Genomic DNA, 18017 nt, shown 5'->3' with positions numbered 1-18017 from the left:
ACGGAAACAACCGAGTCCGACGCAACAAGCTTTGACAGGTTGCTATGGGCGGTCGCATGGCTACGTCGCAACTTGCTGCATATTCAAAACGTTGACATGTCTGTCAAGCTTGGTTATTTATTTGTGACAGTTTAGGTGTGTTGATGTCTTTCATCTGGAAAAGAATTTAACAATAGCTGACGTCAACATGTCCATAAAAGAATCAGGTACACAGAAAATTACTGTGATAGCTGCGAGAGAAAGAGGTAAGTGTATACTTCATTTAAAAAATCTATATGCCTAATTTTATTGAATTTTTTCGAAATCGCCTAAGAGAGAAAAACAAAACACGTAGGCCTATCCATATGCAGGTCACACAAGACCAAAATTTATGACGGTTTCCCAAATAACACAGTAAACGCACATTTTTAATTTAAAAAAAAATCTATATCTCTTGCCTGTAATTGTACCTATACTCAAGAGCGCGTATAGGCTACATGCAAGTAAGCTATTAAAAATAGATATACATATTTTTAAATTTAATTACAGTGCACAGAAATACAGAAAGATTATTAATGGCATATGCCTATGTGTTTATTAAAATAATAATAATAATAATAATAATGATTTTGTTGAAAATAGTTCTTTACCCGAGTATAATATTTATTACCTACATGTAATTCATGCCCATTCTGACGAGTCTCTTTAGGAATACATATTGTGTTACGTGTATTTTACCTGCAGGCCCTGGTCCAGGAAGGTATGGCTTACCATCAACATGTGGGTCCACGGGCCACGATTACACAAAACACCAGAAACCCGCCTATTCCTTCGGCAGAAGACTGATCGATGACAGTGAGCAAGCCGTTCTCTTTTCATTTCATTTTTTATTACTAGGCCAACATACTTTATTCACATCACGTATATAAGATAAAATGAAACGCTGGCAATGTTTGAGCGGGACAGAAGTGAAAAATGTATCTATTTATTTGATTGGTATTTTACGCCGTACTCAAGACTGTTTCACTTATACGACGGCGGCCAGCATTATTATGGAGGGAAACAGGAAGGAGCCCGGGGGAAACCCACGACCATCCGCAGGTGGGCTGGAAGAATGGTACGACCGGGGATGAAGCTAGGATGGGCTGGACTAGAGCTCACGTCTACCACATTGGTGAGAGGCTCATGAGTCATTAAGCTGCACTAGCACCCTAGCCACTCGACCACGGAGAACCCCCGGTGAACAATGTGGATTCGGTTTTTAAAATCTGACTAAATCGATTCATTTTCTGCATGAATTAGGCCTATTTGTAAGTTGTATCTCATTCACTGTCAACTATTTTTAGACCTGTTCTTGACTTTCAACTTAGGCGTATACGCTGCCTGATTATGATTCGGATTATGTGAGAAAACATGTGGTCGCAGTAAGTTTAAGTGAATGCTGTTGTATATGTAGGTATGGACAATGAATGGAACCATTTCAACGGCTCATATTTCCCAAATACATTGCTATGTTATACTCAATCAGGTTACAAGAAACACTGCAGCCCCGGTCCAAGGTACAAAATCGACTCTACAATCACACGACGGGGGTGCTGATGGGACTCCGGCGTATTCTATGTTGGCAAGGCAAGAGGGATGCAGTAAGTTGACTTACACAGTTATATTACATTATAGAGAAGGTATTTTCACTCAGACAGGACTTCAGATATTTATATAGGTCTACTTACTTTGCTCACTGTCTGGATGTTATATACTAAAAATACGGAGGGTAATCATTTATCGGAGATTACCTCGTACCTTCTAGCGATACTACATATTCACGTTGACCTCTGTCTGAGGATGGAGATCTACATACATGTGCGACATATGAATAATGTTGTATGTTGCTTGGTAAAATTGGTTTTGCTGTCTAGCTGTATTTACTTCGAGCTTGGAACAAGTGTTGTTGAGTACTGTGTTTATATAGATACCACTCAATCATCAAATTATGAATTTGAATTTCAACAATACTAACAAGTAAAGCAGGCCTTCAAACTTTCTATTGACCTGTGGTTGTGATATGCAGGTGAGTCATGATAACAAGAAATTGAGTAGTCCTGAATTAGAGAACGTGATAAGTCGCACATATCTTCTTTTAAAACATAGTACTGTATATAGCGCATCGCTCAGAAAGTTATATAAACGTTCGCTCTCTGCGATTGTCAGCCAGGCCCTTCACTAGTGTCTGAGGTTACATATCGAATCCAGTTCTTGTTAAGAGACATGAACAAATATAGTACATTTCTTTATGTATTTATTGTTATCATCTTTATGAACGGAGGAAACCGGTGTGACCGGTGTGATCGGTGGAATCCACCGACTTTTGGCGAGTTACGGGCGAAGTTTGCCACTTAATTGTGAACATACGGATTTGCACGCCATACTGGTGGAAGACAAGCACGCCGTATTGGTGGAAAACGAGCACGCCATATTGGTGGAAAACAAACACGCCATGTTGGTGGAAAACATGTATGCCATATTGGTGGAAGACAAGTGGAGGTCAACAACCGTAAAACTGCGCGAATGGCCGTACGAGTGTCGTCGTCAACAACCGTTAGACTGCGCGAATGGCCGTACGGATGTCGTCGACCACGTGTAATGAAAACTTAAAGGAGCTCAAACTCCCTATGTCTAAATATGAATGCAGGATTCAAACTACAAGCTTTAATGCCATGACATGGTGACCTTCTTTGAAGCTATAAATATCACAGTTGCATAAAAGTTATCCATGTCTATAGACTACTATCATTACCCAACAGCTGCTCCAGCTCATGGAACTCCCACTTTGAAAGATAATAATGTTTGTTTTTGTGCCCAAAACTGTTGGGAAAGTGCTTTTGATAATTGTTCTTGTGTGACCTCATTAAATGCCAGCTTTCAAGTAATTTACTTTTTAGATATGTTTACCGAAATTATGTCTCTTAATTCACCCACTTTATGAATAAACATAATACTCTTTTTGGAAGACACCGGCTTGTAAATCATTATACTCTGTAAAATTACATGGAAAGTGGCAAAAACACGCACCAAAGTAACAAAAATTCTATTGATTTTTAGTTTAAAGGTTGCCGATTGTCTTGCAAATCGCGGATGTGAAATGCAAAATAAAATTATACCAACATATATGAAACAGTACTAGAAATAATACGCTGTACTTATCATTTTGTAGAACCTTTTAAGACCCCAGGCCCTGGAGCTTACCGCCCGGAACAAGCTCACCCTCAGGGGGAGAGACAGGCCCCCAGGTACTCCCTGGCTGCACGCACCAGATTCAGCAGGAGGTGTGGCCACCCAGCACCTAATGCTTACAGCCTGCCCAAAGTTCTTGGGGCCAATCAGCCTGACAAACAGGCCCCTCCCGTATTCTCGATGAGACCCCGCCAGAAGATTGGAGGTTACCTGGAAGACTTGGCCAAGACACCTGGGCCAGGTCGCTATGACGTCATAGCTACCGAAGTGTACAGAGGCAGGGCTCCCCTCTACACCATGAGGAACCGCCACTACATGCCCGGGGATAGCACACAGAAGCCAGGTCCCGGGGCGCATTTTCCAGAAAATGTGGTCATCAACACTCGACAACAGCCTAGAGTCTCCATGGGGATACGACATTCCGAGTTCATCTGTCCCCTCATTGTGCCCGTTTCCGACTAAACCAGTCAAACCACAAAGGTGCTTTATCTGATCCAGTCAGTATTAATTTTACCATTTCCAGAAGTTTGAACTAGAGAAGTTGATATATTTAAAATTATTTGTTTTACACAGAAAAAAGAAAATGTTTGACTTCTCATAAATCCATTTCGATTTTCGTTTCTGTTTTCACTGCCACACTATATGTATAAGGTTATTGGGTCTTGAAAATGGACAGTTTGCATTTACACATCTTATCTTCTTTACACCTTTACGTTTGCTATGATGTATATTTCAAACTTTTGATTGTCTTTTATGTAATAAAAGTATGCATTAGACTACTGTACATTTGTAATACGTGTTAAGTTTGGCTTATTGATTAACAGCGCTAACACGAAAGCTAACAACAAACACGTTTGGCCTTCGTGGGCTGCCATATTGAACGCGAACTACTTTATTGTTTTACAGTGATGCGTTGGTCCTGATTTAGTCTAGAACAGCACAATATGCATCCCCTTTTTCATACTCTAAGTGTTCAATCAGTTTATTGCGCAAGGCTCTGCTTAGTGATTCGCTTGAATGCAGTTGTACAAGTCAATAACTTTAGAGCTGTTCACGCCCACTGGAAATGAGTGTAAAACGGCCGATGTGGCATTAGAAACATTTAACATGGTAAAATGTCTAGTATCGTTTTGTTTGAATGAGTGAGAACATTTCATTGGTAAAGTTAATGTTTTGAATTTCTCATTTAAACGAGAAAAAAAAACTTAATTCTGTTTCAATGCAGACCTTCCCACGTACGGCCGGAGAGGAAGCCAGCATGAGCTGGTCTTGAACTCACAGCGACCGCATTGGTGAGAGGCTTCTGGGTCACTAACCGACTTGAGCCACGGAGGCCCCTTTATACAGTTTAGAATCATTAGCATAAGTGATACTTTTTCGAATGCGCACATTGGAAGCGATGTTGGTTAAATCTGTATTAGTTGATAGGCAGAAAGGCGAATGTTTTCACCAACAAGCTAAGAGACATTGGGCGCTGCAGATTTGGGGATTGCCCAGCAGCAATGAACATTATTATTGATACAGTGGTTTTGATTTTCACGTGACTTTCAATAATCATGTGTTTGTCTAGTGACTTGTCATGAAATAACCACCTCTTAAGATCGTTGTTTGATTTATTACGCGTCCTATTTAGCAAGTTCTTGATTACTTGAACAAATGTGCTGAGTGAAAGTACTTTGTTTTAGTGTATTGTTTTGTTGCAGAGTGATTCTATAGAATAATACTTTCTCACTGGGTGCTTGGAACAATAGATTAGTCCTGTTGTCATCTCTGGTGTCTTAGGCTATGTATTTGAGTGAGACAAGAGTATGTTAGCACAGAGGTTTGAGAAGACACCAGAAATGTTCTAAGCGAATGAATTAAATCAATACCCAAATCGTGTACCATGCTAGTTTATAAGTTGTCCATTATGAGAATCTAAGATGCGCTTTGATTGCAACCGTTTATATATCCAGAGTGACGATCGTCTTCATCACGATGACTATGCAGCCCGCATCCCCGGGTTAAACGGAATTGGACACTATTGAGAAGCACAATACAAGAGCATTATATTCACTTTAAAAAGTTGAGAAACGTAGAGAGAAGACGTTTGATGTGGTAATTGTTGCAATAATAACTTTAACTTTAACTGATCTTAATTGAAATCATCACACAACTCACAGGATCAAACAAGATCTATCCCTTTGGAATACTGCTATTCAAGTAAAACCTACATGTACCTTTATCGATTTTTCACGAATTTCTTGGTAAGAAAAAAATAATTTGATATATTCATGGACACAATCAACTGTTACCTTTAATCTGTTTCGGCCATTGCGTAATTTACATAAATGAACAAAGCGCAAGAGTTTAAAATAACAAATCAAAGATTTCCACACATATGCAAAGTTAAGAAGGCTGCGATTACGTGTATATAGTAAGTCATGAAACAAACTGAGAACATACAAATACAAGTGTTCACAAACTTTACACTGTCTCTAATGAAACTGCACACACTTGTGACACTCGTCTCGTTCATTTTCATATTAGTATTAGTTTTGCGATGTCCATCTAATAATATCCAAACGATGAATCGTTAGAGCGACAAAACTTCAAATAGGCCTAAAGTTTTCAACATGTAAACCATAGTCTAATTTGGTATATGATTTGATTACAATCTCGTACTCCGTCGAAAGAACACACCACCTTTATATAAAGTATGCATCATTCAAAACACCAAGCTGTGGCAAAAGGACGTCAACGTTTGCTTTTATAGCTACTGGACATTGAGTGCTATCTATTTCTGCGTTCAGCATGGATATACATGTAGCAGACCTGCTACATGTGTACTTAATATGGAAGTATAACACATAGAGTCAGCAAACATCAATCTGCGAAGTCGTACAGATTGTGCTTAACTCAATTAACTTTGCATTTTATTCACGGCATAAAAATGCAACAAAGAAAAAAAAATCGGGCATCAAACACACACACAAAAGGTAATTTTCTTTCTAAAACAAATCAATTTTACCTAATTAAAATGTTGAAAAATTTAGCTTTGTTAACAAACTGTTTTTGAAGCGGTCGTACCATTATATATATGTGAAAATATACGAAAAATTCAAAATCAAACTGAAGAGCCGCTACGTAATAAGCAGAAATACTGCAGACAGATTCCATTTTACAGTAAGCGAACAGACCGAAGTCGAGAGCATGTTAGCTGCAGTAGATCCTTGAGATCTCTGCGGAATGTTGCATCAAGACACAAATACACGAAAAAATTGCTCACAAAACGTATTTGAAACATCAGAAAAATAGCGATACTCACGTGTCTTACATGATTAAAAGAACTGAATAGTGCCGGAAAATACTGGATAAAATACAGGAGTGTGAGAGCAAACATAACACCAGTAAGTGAGATTTGATCCTTCTGTAATTGAACGAGTTGCTTCCTCTTACTAATGGTATTTTCCGAGTCGCCAAAGGTCGTTGTTTCCGCGAAATTCGATGAACTAGATTCACCAGACCGATCCCCCATATCATCTAACTGGGAATGTGGAGCGGGATGTTTTGAACTGTACTTGTGGTAAAGAACTGTGCCAAAGATAACAGAATATATCAGAATGGAAACAACACCGTCTATCACGAATACAAGCGCCATAATCATCTCAAAAATTCGAATGGGCTCCAATAAATTTTTCGAAACACTGAAAACGCAGTAACCGTCGTTAACTCGGAACGTCAGCGTTGGAACAATGGACACCGATAGTGAAAAGACGCCAACGATCCCAATGGCGATGAAAGCTCGTTTGTAATAAGTGGCTTGGATGTGACCCACACACACGCACGCGCATCGATCTAGGGAAATCAGCAACAAGGATGGCATGGTGAAATTATGTGTCACATTTGCAAAAAAGTGGTAACACTTGCATACGAAGTCGGAGGAGGTGGCGAACTCCTGAGCTTCCAGAGCGATAGAGAACGGTAAGTAGATACAACAGGCGAGAAGATCTTTGACGGCCAGAGAGAGTATTGCAATCACGTACGTGAGGCATTCTCTTCGCTTGCCGAACAGGTACAAAATTAAGGTGTTACCAATCACCCCCACCAGTAAAAGGACACATTGCATTCGGACCACGATGCGCATGTCGGAATTGCTAGGCAACCCATGTGGGCCATCCACACCCTCTTCGAAAACCGTTTCGTTCTCCAAAAACGCCATGACGTGTCCCCCCTGTAAAAGCAAGGAAATGTGACTGTAACAAAATATCATTTAGAAAATGTGGAAAATTGAAAGAAAAGGCAACACTAGACCAAAGTCAAAGACAAACCATCTCGGGTGAAGTTTAAAAAATAGATATCTTTTAAAATTCCATTATGTTGCATAACAGATATCGCAGTTCAAAGTCATAGAAATAGCACACAAAGAGAAAACGAAAGCACCGCCATGTTATCAGTTGTAACCACATATAGGCGCAGTTATTTATATAACCCAAGAGCACAGTAACTTTCGCTAAGGTGACGAGAATCCTGTTTTACCTTTAGCCGTATGAACGTGAGGTACGGGCGACATCGTGTGTCCGATTTCTTTAACATGGCGCATTTCATGGCCTCGGATTAACCACGGATTAAAAATATATTTATAGAAATACCAAGCAAGTCAGAACAAAATGGCTGTGATCGCTAAGGTTATATTATTTGCTATCTTTTTTTTAAAGTATGCAAGGTTAGTTGAGAACCTAATTAATGGGATTTCTCAAATACAGGTAAAATGATGGTTTGAATCCATCTTGCGATTACAACTCAGCAATTACATGTCCTCTAACGGGTATATTAAAGGATAATATGAAAAGGTACCGTAAAACATAGAGTATGGTTTAAGCAAAATGAAGAAACATTTATCAAAAACATGAGAAACAATTTTTCACCTTTGTAGTGTAGGGCCCTATTTTATTTATTTATTTATTTATTTATTCATATATAAGAATATTTCACTTATACGACGGCGGCCAACATTACGGTGGGAAGAAACCGGGCTCACGACCACCCTATTAAACTGCAGTTTAAACTAATTTTTACACCTGAAGAAAAAAGGATTTTTTGGTACTTCAATATGCTATGTCACATGATATACTCCATAGTAAGAAATATTATAGAATTTTTCATACTGGAGGCTAGTGCGAATTATTTGGGTTTTATTGATTTTTGTCTAATTTCTTAAGAAATAGAAATGTATTTATATCTACAACAATGCTTCTGTTGGAATTTTTCATTTAATAGAAACTTGTAATGCTTTATACTTTTCCAAACTGAAAAAGTGTCACAAATCGAAAAAGACACAATTTTCAAATCTTGAAGTTATGAGCGCAGCCATTGAAAGGAAACTGTATGGTTTGTGCTCTATTTAAAATGATTGGTTGGGTACACATACGTAAAACGAGTTACGTCGAGTTAAGATGTTGTTCAGAAAACAGATAATTTGTATGATAGGATTACCCAATAATGATATGGCTATACATATGGGGTGCTGATAAATTACCCTGGGGCCTCCGTGGCTCAGTTGGTTAGCACGCTAGCACAGCGGTCTCTCCCAGGAGTCTCTCACCAATGCGGCCGCTGTGAGTCCAGCTCATGCTGGCCTCCTCTCCGGCCGTACGTGCGAAGGTCTAACAGCAACCTGCGGATGGTCGTGGGTTTCCCCCGGTTTCCTCCCACCATAATGCTGGCCGCCGTCGTATACGTAAAATATTCTTGAGCACACCAACCAAATAAATAATTAATAAATAAATACTGATGCATTCCCCAGTACAAATGAGTTTGTGTTGTTACGTGTCACTGACTACAGGCACTTTTGGTAGCGAGTATGACTGATGTTTGCCGACAGCTGAATATAGGCGACCGGCAAAAAATATATTATAGCCATTAGCGTATGGCTCTACCCTAGGTAAATTGTTTGTTCTTCCATTTACCTTTGTATAAAAAACTTGACAAAAAATTATTAATGTTTTCATTTAATTATTTGTTTATTATTTTACTTTGGGCTGGAGAATGTTTCACTTATAGGTTGGCCGACAGCTTTTATTTTTATTTTTTAAATACCTAGAGTAACCCAGCTACATCTGGTAAGTTGAAAAAAAAATTAATTCTTTCGAGGCTTTTAGACCGTGATTTAAAACAGGCCTGTACCTACGTATCCATAAAGCTTCTTTAAATATGATGTCTGACCAGTGATAAGATTGGTCTACAATCTTTGCATTACTTAAAATACTACCACAAAGACTCGAAGGATCAATGCCATTAAGGCAGTCTGCTAGACAAAATAGATTTGCAAGGTAGTGGAACATTCAGCACGTTGAGAAATGTGGTTAAATACTTCACTGTACCTGAGACCACCGCTGTGTTCCATTTTAGAGAGGAGACATTTGTCGGTTTTGTATTCAGAAAGACACCCTGGACATGAGAACTTGTATACAACAGAGCTTTTAAATTCTTTAGGAGTCAGATCTTTTGTGTTCAGGTAAAAACTGGATTTGGTAGTCTGCCAGATAAAGACAAACGTAACAGGTTTGTTCAAGAGGGTGCGTATTTTAGAAATACATTTTCTAGCAAGGTACTCCCCTTTTTTACCAGTGTAAGGGAGGCGCATCCATATTTTGACGATTTTGACCATTCTTCAGATGGTCTATATTTAGGTCCGAATTTTGGGGTAAACTTACCTATCGGATGTCTTCCTGTGTGTTTTGTGAAGCCATTCCAGGAGAGGAATTGGGCAATTTTATTTAATTCGGCAGAGAAGGTTGTTTGATCTGTGCAAATTTTGAAAGCCCCCAACACAAGAGATCTGACCCATGCCACCTTTCTACACCATAGTTCAAAACTACCAGAATGAACATATTGACCAGTGTTGGTAGGTTTCCTTACACAGTTGTGGACGAGGAGTCTAATGTAATGTCTAAGAAATGGTAAGAATAAAATTAGCGAGGAAAGGGCCAAGTGAGGAGCCCACTGATACACCATCAGTTTTACTCAAGGTAAAGATCTTGAGTAACCGAATAAGGTGTCCTCGTGCATGTGTTCTTGATGAGCTTCTTTCTTCAGTTTGGTGATTACATGATTCTCATTGTAGATTCTATTCATAATGATGTCAATGGTCTTATTAACATTGGTGAACAAAAACTGTACATTGGTGAACAAAGACTGTACGTCAAAGGATTCCTCCCAGGCCGTAAGTGGGAAGGTCTTCAACAACCTGCGGATGATTGTGGGTTTCCCCGGGCTCTGCCCGGTTTCCTCCCACCATAATGCTGGCCGCCGTCGTATAAGTGAAATATTCTTGAGAACGGCGTAAAACACTAGTCAAATAAATAAATAAATACTTCCAAGGAAACAAACCTATATTCCAGTGTCAAGCAGTTCCTGTGAATATTATGAATTCTGTGGACAGCATCAAAAGAGTCTGTGAGCGACGATTACAGGGATACAAAGCAAGATTTAACTGGACTAATAAGGATAAAATTCAAAACTGAATAGGACTTTGAAAGGGATAAAAAACCCCAGGATTTAACAAAACTTTGATACGGAGGGACAGCAAGATTGGTCAGTACGGACAAAAATCAAATATTTTAAAAATCAGTATTAAGCAGTATTTTTAATGGTGGTAAGGTGCTAGATTACACATCCTTTTGGTAAGACTACAAATCAACATTTTGCACTATTTTGACTGGTACAGAAAACAAAAACTAGACAGGCCTTTGATGCGGATAACCGTCAGATCTGGACAGGATTTTGCCGTGATGGGGATGGCCGTCAAGGTTGGACAGGATTTTGCCGTGATGGGGATGGCCGTCAAGGTTGGACAGGATTTTACCGTGATGGGGATGGCCGTCAAGGTTGGACAGGATTTTGCCGTGATAGGGATGGCCGTCAAGGTCGGACAGGATTTCGCCGTGATGGGGATGGCCGTCAAGGTTGGACCGGATTTTGCCGTGATGGGGATGGCCGTCAAGGTTGGACAGGATTTTGCCGTGATGGGGATGGCCGTCAGATCTGGACAGGATTTTGCCGTGATGGGGATGGCCGTCAAGGTTGGACAGGATTTTGCCGTGATGGGGATGGCCGTCAAGGTTGGACAGGAGGCTTATTCTTATAGACATTCATGGGGGATTGGATATCCTATTGGTTTGGGGAAAAGTATGATGTATACAGGTCTCGACGCAGCATAGGCAGAGCAATACTATGCCCTTCAAGACAGGGATAGAAATCTAAACTGGACAGAGTTTTGAAAAAGATGCCAATCAAGACTGGAAAGCGTTTTGATATTGATATAAGTCAAGATATGACAGTATTTTCACTGGAATAGAAATCAATATTGGACAGGAATTCCATGATATCCAAAGCTGTACACAGTTTTGCTCTTATAGAAATCAGTTCTGAAAACAGGACGTAAATTTTTTGCTCCAGGCGTACCGGTTTTTTATACCCAGAGTTTTGACAGCTTTCTTATACGTGAAAAATCCTTGAATGTGGCGTGAAACACTTTGCAAATTAATAAATTAATCAAAAGTTTATTACACTGATACTGACTTAGGATTGACGTTACATTAAACATATCATGCTGGAGAAAACTCGATGATATTGTCTATAAAGATTACATAGTAAAATATCATGAAGATTGAACTGATTATGCAGCAGTAAACTGAAGTAATACTATTTCTTCACACAGTCTGGATACCTTTTGACAGAAATCAACCAATAGAATTTGATACCTTGCAGTTCCGGTTCTACCGTTGTTGGACTGGTCTAATGTAAGACTTTAGGAATCGAGGTGGTATCCGACTGTTGGGATGGAGGGATGACAGTGCTTTATGGAAAATAAAACAAATGTCTTCGTTCTGTCACTCACCGTTCTCCTCTCTTCCTGCACCAACAATATAGCTGGTATCTTACAGAGCACATCAGCTAAGTATAGCAGCTAGAGGTAATTGGACCAATCAGAGACCGGAAATACACCACAGCCTGTGGCTTGGTTTTGCGATTAACATGTAACAGTATCGTATCCGGCTGAGTTTGTTATGACGCCTAATAAAAAAAAATGGAACAACAGTTCTTTGCTCGTTAACCTATATTTTGGGGGAAAACTTTGGGGGCAATGCCGTTATATTCGTCACGTAGTCTAACGCTGTGGCATTTTGTTAACTTTTTTATGTTCATGAATGCTTGGGCAGGAACAATGTAGATTCTCACGCTCTCTCTGTTCAAAGTGGCATTGGTAATGAGGACAGGCTCGCGGAACACAAATGCTGTAAAATTACTCTGTAAAAGCGTTACAGCGCTGGTGCACTACGGAAGTGTTATATGAGCGCACATACACCAAACACGTGACGTGCTGCATGGAAGAAGCAAAGGCTGCACTGCTTAAATCGCTTAGTTAAAGGTTCAAGAGTTCCTCCATTGAGAACGCTCGTGGCCAATGCAGTCTTAAATTAGGCGTATATGTTCGTCGAGAAGCACAGGCCTTCCGCCCGGCATCATTGAAAACTGATGACTGTTTCTCTCTTGCGTGTTACCGGCTTTATTTCTTATTTGTATAATTTCTTACATACCTTTGTCTTTGGGAGTTAGTGTTAAACGTTGTTTTGGAAATGGATCTTGCGATTATCGACTTGGAACGCCCTTTATGGACTACGAATGGTACAGGAATGTCGGACTTGACGCTTATATTTATACCCAAATACACATATCTGTACATCACATGTGGACAAGTTCGTCAGTGACTTGCCAATCAGTGGTTTAACCAGGACACTCCAGTTTCCACCATGCATAATCGGTATACGACTGGAAAGTAGTCAGAAACCTGACAAAAGTCAGAAGTTTATCCGTGGAGCTCTCCTACCCGTAAAAATGTAGGCCATCGTAAAAGTGAAAGTTGGAATATGGCGTTAAACAATTAGATGTATTCATAGCAGCAATGTGAAAAAAGACCCCACTATTATGAGTTGTTTGGCATTTGAGTAAGGCGTAAAACACCAATCAAAATAAATTGAGCAAATACTAACGACACGAATAAGCGTAAGGGTCTGTCCAGTTTCCTCTCACTATATAATGCTGTGGTGATAAAAGTAGTAAACATTCTTTTGTACGGCCTAAAACACCAATCAAATAAAAAAATAAATATAACAGGAAAAGTGGAGTAAAACAGAATCGAGAATAGAAGCTGTCTTAGGAAGGTGTCAGCACCTAGTCTGTTTTACTTCTTGAGATGCATATAATTTCTTGCACTTGAGCTGCGTCCCCGCCTTAGCATACCAGGTCGTTTTTACCCTAAATGTTTTCGAAAGGGATGTATTTCTTCAATTTCATAAATACAGCGAAATTATTGCACTTCCTATCAGTTCAGCTATCGTCAGTGGAGTAAGAACGTTATAATACTACCTCGTCATCAGCGCACATTTCCTTTTCAAACATGCTTATCGAATGAGTTAAAGTCAGAACTATATGAATAAAAACATTTCTGAGATGGTATTTGAGAGCTTACTGTGTTCGACATAACCAAGTCATTCTTGGGATTACACGTATCATAAGCAGATGATGTGCAGTCAACTTGGATAGGTTGGTTTGGTCGAAGGCTTACCTTTTTTCTGTCGTCTGTGCCTTGTGTGGGTGGGGACATACGGTGGTACATATGTAAATGGTGGATAACAGCCTTGGATAACACATTCCCGTACCATTAAGTTTAACCTTTAACTAATACCCCGTTATATCCTGTTTTCGATAATCGTTCAGCTTATCTGCAGTTTTCACATTGAAGATAACGAAGGCAAATGTCAACGTGATATACGTCATTCACGAGGTGCCGACGGAAAATACCGAGGGAAAACGGGTTTTGGAGTAAATCCACAAACTGACAAACTGAAAAAAAAAAACAAAAAAGTTTAAAAACATCAAATTAAAATCATCAGCTTTTTAACCCGTTGACGTAGTAAGAAAATACACCTAGCTTTTTTATTTTTATTGAATCTATTTGTGTTCATCTATGGCGTTCAAGGATTCTTTTAATGAAGTGCATTTGGATTTTCAACAAAATAAAGCGAATACGAGTCCCGGAAATGCGCTAGGAAAGCGGCACAGTGGTTACACAGGCAATGTATATATTCTCAAGAGTTCCACCAGAGAAATAAAATCTCACATTTTCAAAGACTAATTATTTATCAGTTTATACTGGTTGTATTCAAGTCACAGACGTGCCTATCTTGATTAGTGTATTCAAGTCTTTTGAGAATGATGAACCATTCCTGCAACTTATCGGGTGCTTCCATTTCAAAAAGAAGCACTTTAGTTATACATGGGACTTCTACACTGTGACGACCAGGAAATCGCCAATACTGTCAGCAGCGCTTTCATGACACTTAGTACCGCCAACGCCGCCATGTTTGCTCCTCGCCTGAGGGAAATTCTGCATGGACTCTGACACGAGAAGAAACAATACATGACCACACACCTAATGACTACGTCACCACAATATGGCGGAAATATTCCCGATGTGGTATTAAGCATAATCCTTCAATCTAATAACTCCTCATCGTCATATGACTGAGACATTTGTTAATTATGACGTTAAACCCCAAGCAAAACCACACACGCCCACACGCACACACGCACATACAATACGCGCATTGAGATAGTTTGCATATAGTGGATAAAATAAAAGATGTTCATTAATTAGTGCATAAATGAATTCATTATAACATCTTATTAACCGTTGAACTGGTGTTTGACCTTCTGGAATCATGTGCAGAGCACTGCAGAAGCATCATACTGTGGCTTCTGAAAGAAATCGCATAACGCAATCCGAAGGTACGTCGGGCTTTTTGAATCAATATTCACCTCCTAACACTAAAAATCATAAACATTGCGTGAAAAAAAACGAAGACAAACTCTTAGTTTAAATTACAGGAAGATGTTACAGAGAGACGGAAATAAACATTCAGCTACAATCCATTGTATATATGTCGCGTCTTAAAGTCCACGTGTCGCAGCAGACATTCGTAATCGACCCGTCAACCAAAATGACGTTCCAGGTCAATAATCGCGAGGCCAATACAGTAGATGCCCCTGTCACGATGGCCTTGAGGATGTAACAAACAGTCACGATGGCCATGAGGATGTAATACAAGGATGTCACGCTCACAAAGCTCCTGTTCACCTGTCTTATTTCTCTTTCTGCTAATTCCACGTCTCACCTGGTGAAATTCATGTGATAAAAACTATTTTCAGTTTGTTATATGCATGCATTGACGGCAAGTATACTATGCATTGCACAGAAAACGGATAAAATTTGACCAGTGAAAACGACAGATTGCATGCGACTGAAAACTGACTAAACCACTGTTCCTTTAGGTAATTAAGTCAGTGATTATAATTAAAAGTCAGTCAGAAGTGTGAAGATTACACATTAACACAGGCTAACGATCATAAGTTTACTTGGTTTTTCATTATGGTCTGTATAACTGACTACCATTCTTGCATCAAAAACTAAGATGTGTGTTTTATGTTACAGTACAGTTTGACGTTTCGCGTTTGGAACATAAATAAAACCTTGTGGTACTGCTTAACCTTTCAAAAACTTTGAAAGTTTTGAGTTTTGTTACGTAGACTAGCTCTTTTCCGAATTTTGAAAGTTTGTTACTCTAGTTAGTTTCGAAAGAGTGACCCACTTAAACGTATAAGGTGACACTGTAAACCCATTAATCACTTCACTCTGCCTCACATTTTTTTGTGGTACCTTATTTTCAGCTGTTCGGGGAAGCTCTGACTGAGGGTCACATGGGTAGTCAGGTGTTGGCGGGAATGGTGCTGCAGGTCCTGCTGTCCCTGCCTGTGTCCGCGTCGTCCTCTCTCCACCCCCACATCGACAGCCTCTTCCAGCACACGGCGTCCAGGAGTGGAGCGCTTCTAATTTCTACCATTCTGGCGAATATGGCACATAACAATAAGGTATGTCAACTCACATGGTTTTATCTGTCTCAGAAAGGTCATTTCGTATTTCCCGCACAGCTGAAAACTGTTGGTTGGTTTTCTATACATAAATCCGTTCGGGTTCTTACTTAAAATGCATTATCTTTCTTCTTGTTCCTTGATGCTTTATGTTGAACGTTGGTTTGGTCTTGCGATTATTGACCTGGAACGTCCAGTATGGTTGACGAATGATATATTATGTTTTATTATGCGACTGTCTAAATGGATTAGACAGTATCGTGTATATTTCTATGAATAATTTATTAAAATGCGACATTTAGTATTAAGTAAATACATATTTGGATATTAAAATGGAAATATTTGTGAAATTTCGGTGGACATTATTTTAACGGACATGCCATTATGTTCAGCCAATGAGAATTAAATCTCCTCCAAATATATGCCACTGGCATTTTCAAAAATCGAGATATCAACCCAATTTAAAACGACAAAGATTCGCCAATTGATGAGTATGGAGTAACGCGCAGAATGGTAGAAAATAATGCCCCAAATCCCTCTATTGTTTGAGACGCTCCCAAATCGTTTTTTTAGGCTGCTCATACAGTCCGCTAAGGACTAAACTAGAGAGTATACTTACTTGGTCAGTTGGCTGAAGGGTTTGTGTGCGATGGGCAGAGATGACAGGCATATTCTGAAACCGTACAAGCAATTGTTTGAGGAAATCGGGAAACACCATTTCAACTTACAGAACACATGCAAAATACTTGTTGACATCCTACAAGGCAGAAGGTAAGGGATATGACAGGGCCAGTACAGAAATGTGTGATGGCAGCAGTAGTTACCATTAAACCAAAGCATCACTCAGTGTGATAAATGCAGAGAACAAAAGATTCCCGCCATGACCAGGCTTCATTCGTCTCTTTCAGCAGTTCACTGGGTTCATCCACACTCTGACTGTTTAAGTCCACTGAACATTCAAACAGACCCTGCTGGGTTCTTAAAAATATCGTAATTACTTGAATTCATAATTGCTTTAGATTTTCAGTTACTGGGTTTGTTAAGGATACGGAAATGGCTCTACTTTATGAAAGAGTGATAATTTACAAAAGATCATACGATGGTAAGGTCGAAAAGGCCCAAGTACGTAAGCCTATGAAGTTAGACGAACTTGTTGTTGTTCGTACTTGACAGAGCAAATATTTTACACAGTTCTTAATTTAAAATCGAAGCATGTCAAATGTCCTTTCTAATAAAGAATTCTAAAAGAACTCTAAGAGTGCTATGTGTGACTGTATGTATTCAATGTTACAGCATAGACAACATCACGGGTGTCATCAGACAGCAGCAGAAAGACATCAGTCTCCTGGACACGCGCGTAAACAACACCGAGTCCAAGGCGAAGGAAATTAGCGTTGAGGTGGATTCCCAGGGGAGGAAAATCGCCCAACTATCTGAGGATGTGGACAAACAGGAAGGGAGGAGAGGGTGAGCGGGAGGTAGCCAACTATAGGCCAAATATTTTATAAGAACGTATGTGAAAAAAGTAAAACTGAAGTGCAGCAAACAGATAAGATATGCAAAACAAATACTGAAAACCCGGTAAGTCGTACAAAAGTGAATAATTTCTGATGGCCCGTTTCATTTAAATGCTACATGAAAACAATTAGGTAAATTTCCAAACACTAGTTATATGCTTTTCCTCTGCAGACGTTGAGTAACGTCCCAGTCTGGTCCCGAGATGTCTCTCTCCTCCTCAACCCTGGACTGGGCTACACCCCTCCGGGGCTGGGCCACACAACAACCCCTGTATGTCACTCCTCAGCGACTGGATCGCCACCCACAAAAACCGTCCT

The 18017-nt window shown here is 39.6% G+C and overlaps 2 protein-coding genes across 2 annotated transcripts; one reads left to right on the top strand and one right to left on the bottom strand.

Annotated features, from left to right (window-relative positions):
- Nucleotides 1–2: 2 nt before the first annotated feature.
- Nucleotides 3–4348, top strand: LOC135472332 (ciliary microtubule associated protein 1A-like). The gene is given in 5 exon segments (XM_064751795.1): nucleotides 3–245; nucleotides 724–834; nucleotides 1508–1569; nucleotides 1571–1622; nucleotides 3191–4348. Coding segments are annotated over 5 exon segments (765 nt in total). The 5' UTR covers nucleotides 3–187; the 3' UTR covers nucleotides 3673–4348.
- A 1019-nt stretch (nucleotides 4349–5367) lies between these two features.
- Nucleotides 5368–13915, bottom strand: LOC135473831 (kiSS-1 receptor-like). The gene is made up of 2 exons (XM_064753740.1): nucleotides 13820–13915; nucleotides 5368–7423 (listed from the first exon to the last, which is right to left on the bottom strand). Exons 1-2 carry the CDS (start codon nucleotides 13868–13870, stop codon nucleotides 6371–6373), a joined length of 1104 nt encoding a protein of 367 aa, XP_064609810.1. The 5' UTR covers nucleotides 13871–13915; the 3' UTR covers nucleotides 5368–6370.
- Between the last annotated feature and the right edge of the window lie 4102 nt (nucleotides 13916–18017).

This window comes from Liolophura sinensis, chromosome 8 (assembly GCF_032854445.1).
Source record: "Liolophura sinensis isolate JHLJ2023 chromosome 8, CUHK_Ljap_v2, whole genome shotgun sequence".
Lineage (NCBI taxonomy): Eukaryota > Metazoa > Mollusca > Polyplacophora > Chitonida > Chitonidae > Liolophura > Liolophura sinensis.
Note: the sequence above shows the minus strand (reverse complement) of the source record. Positions and strands in the feature narration are given on the sequence as shown.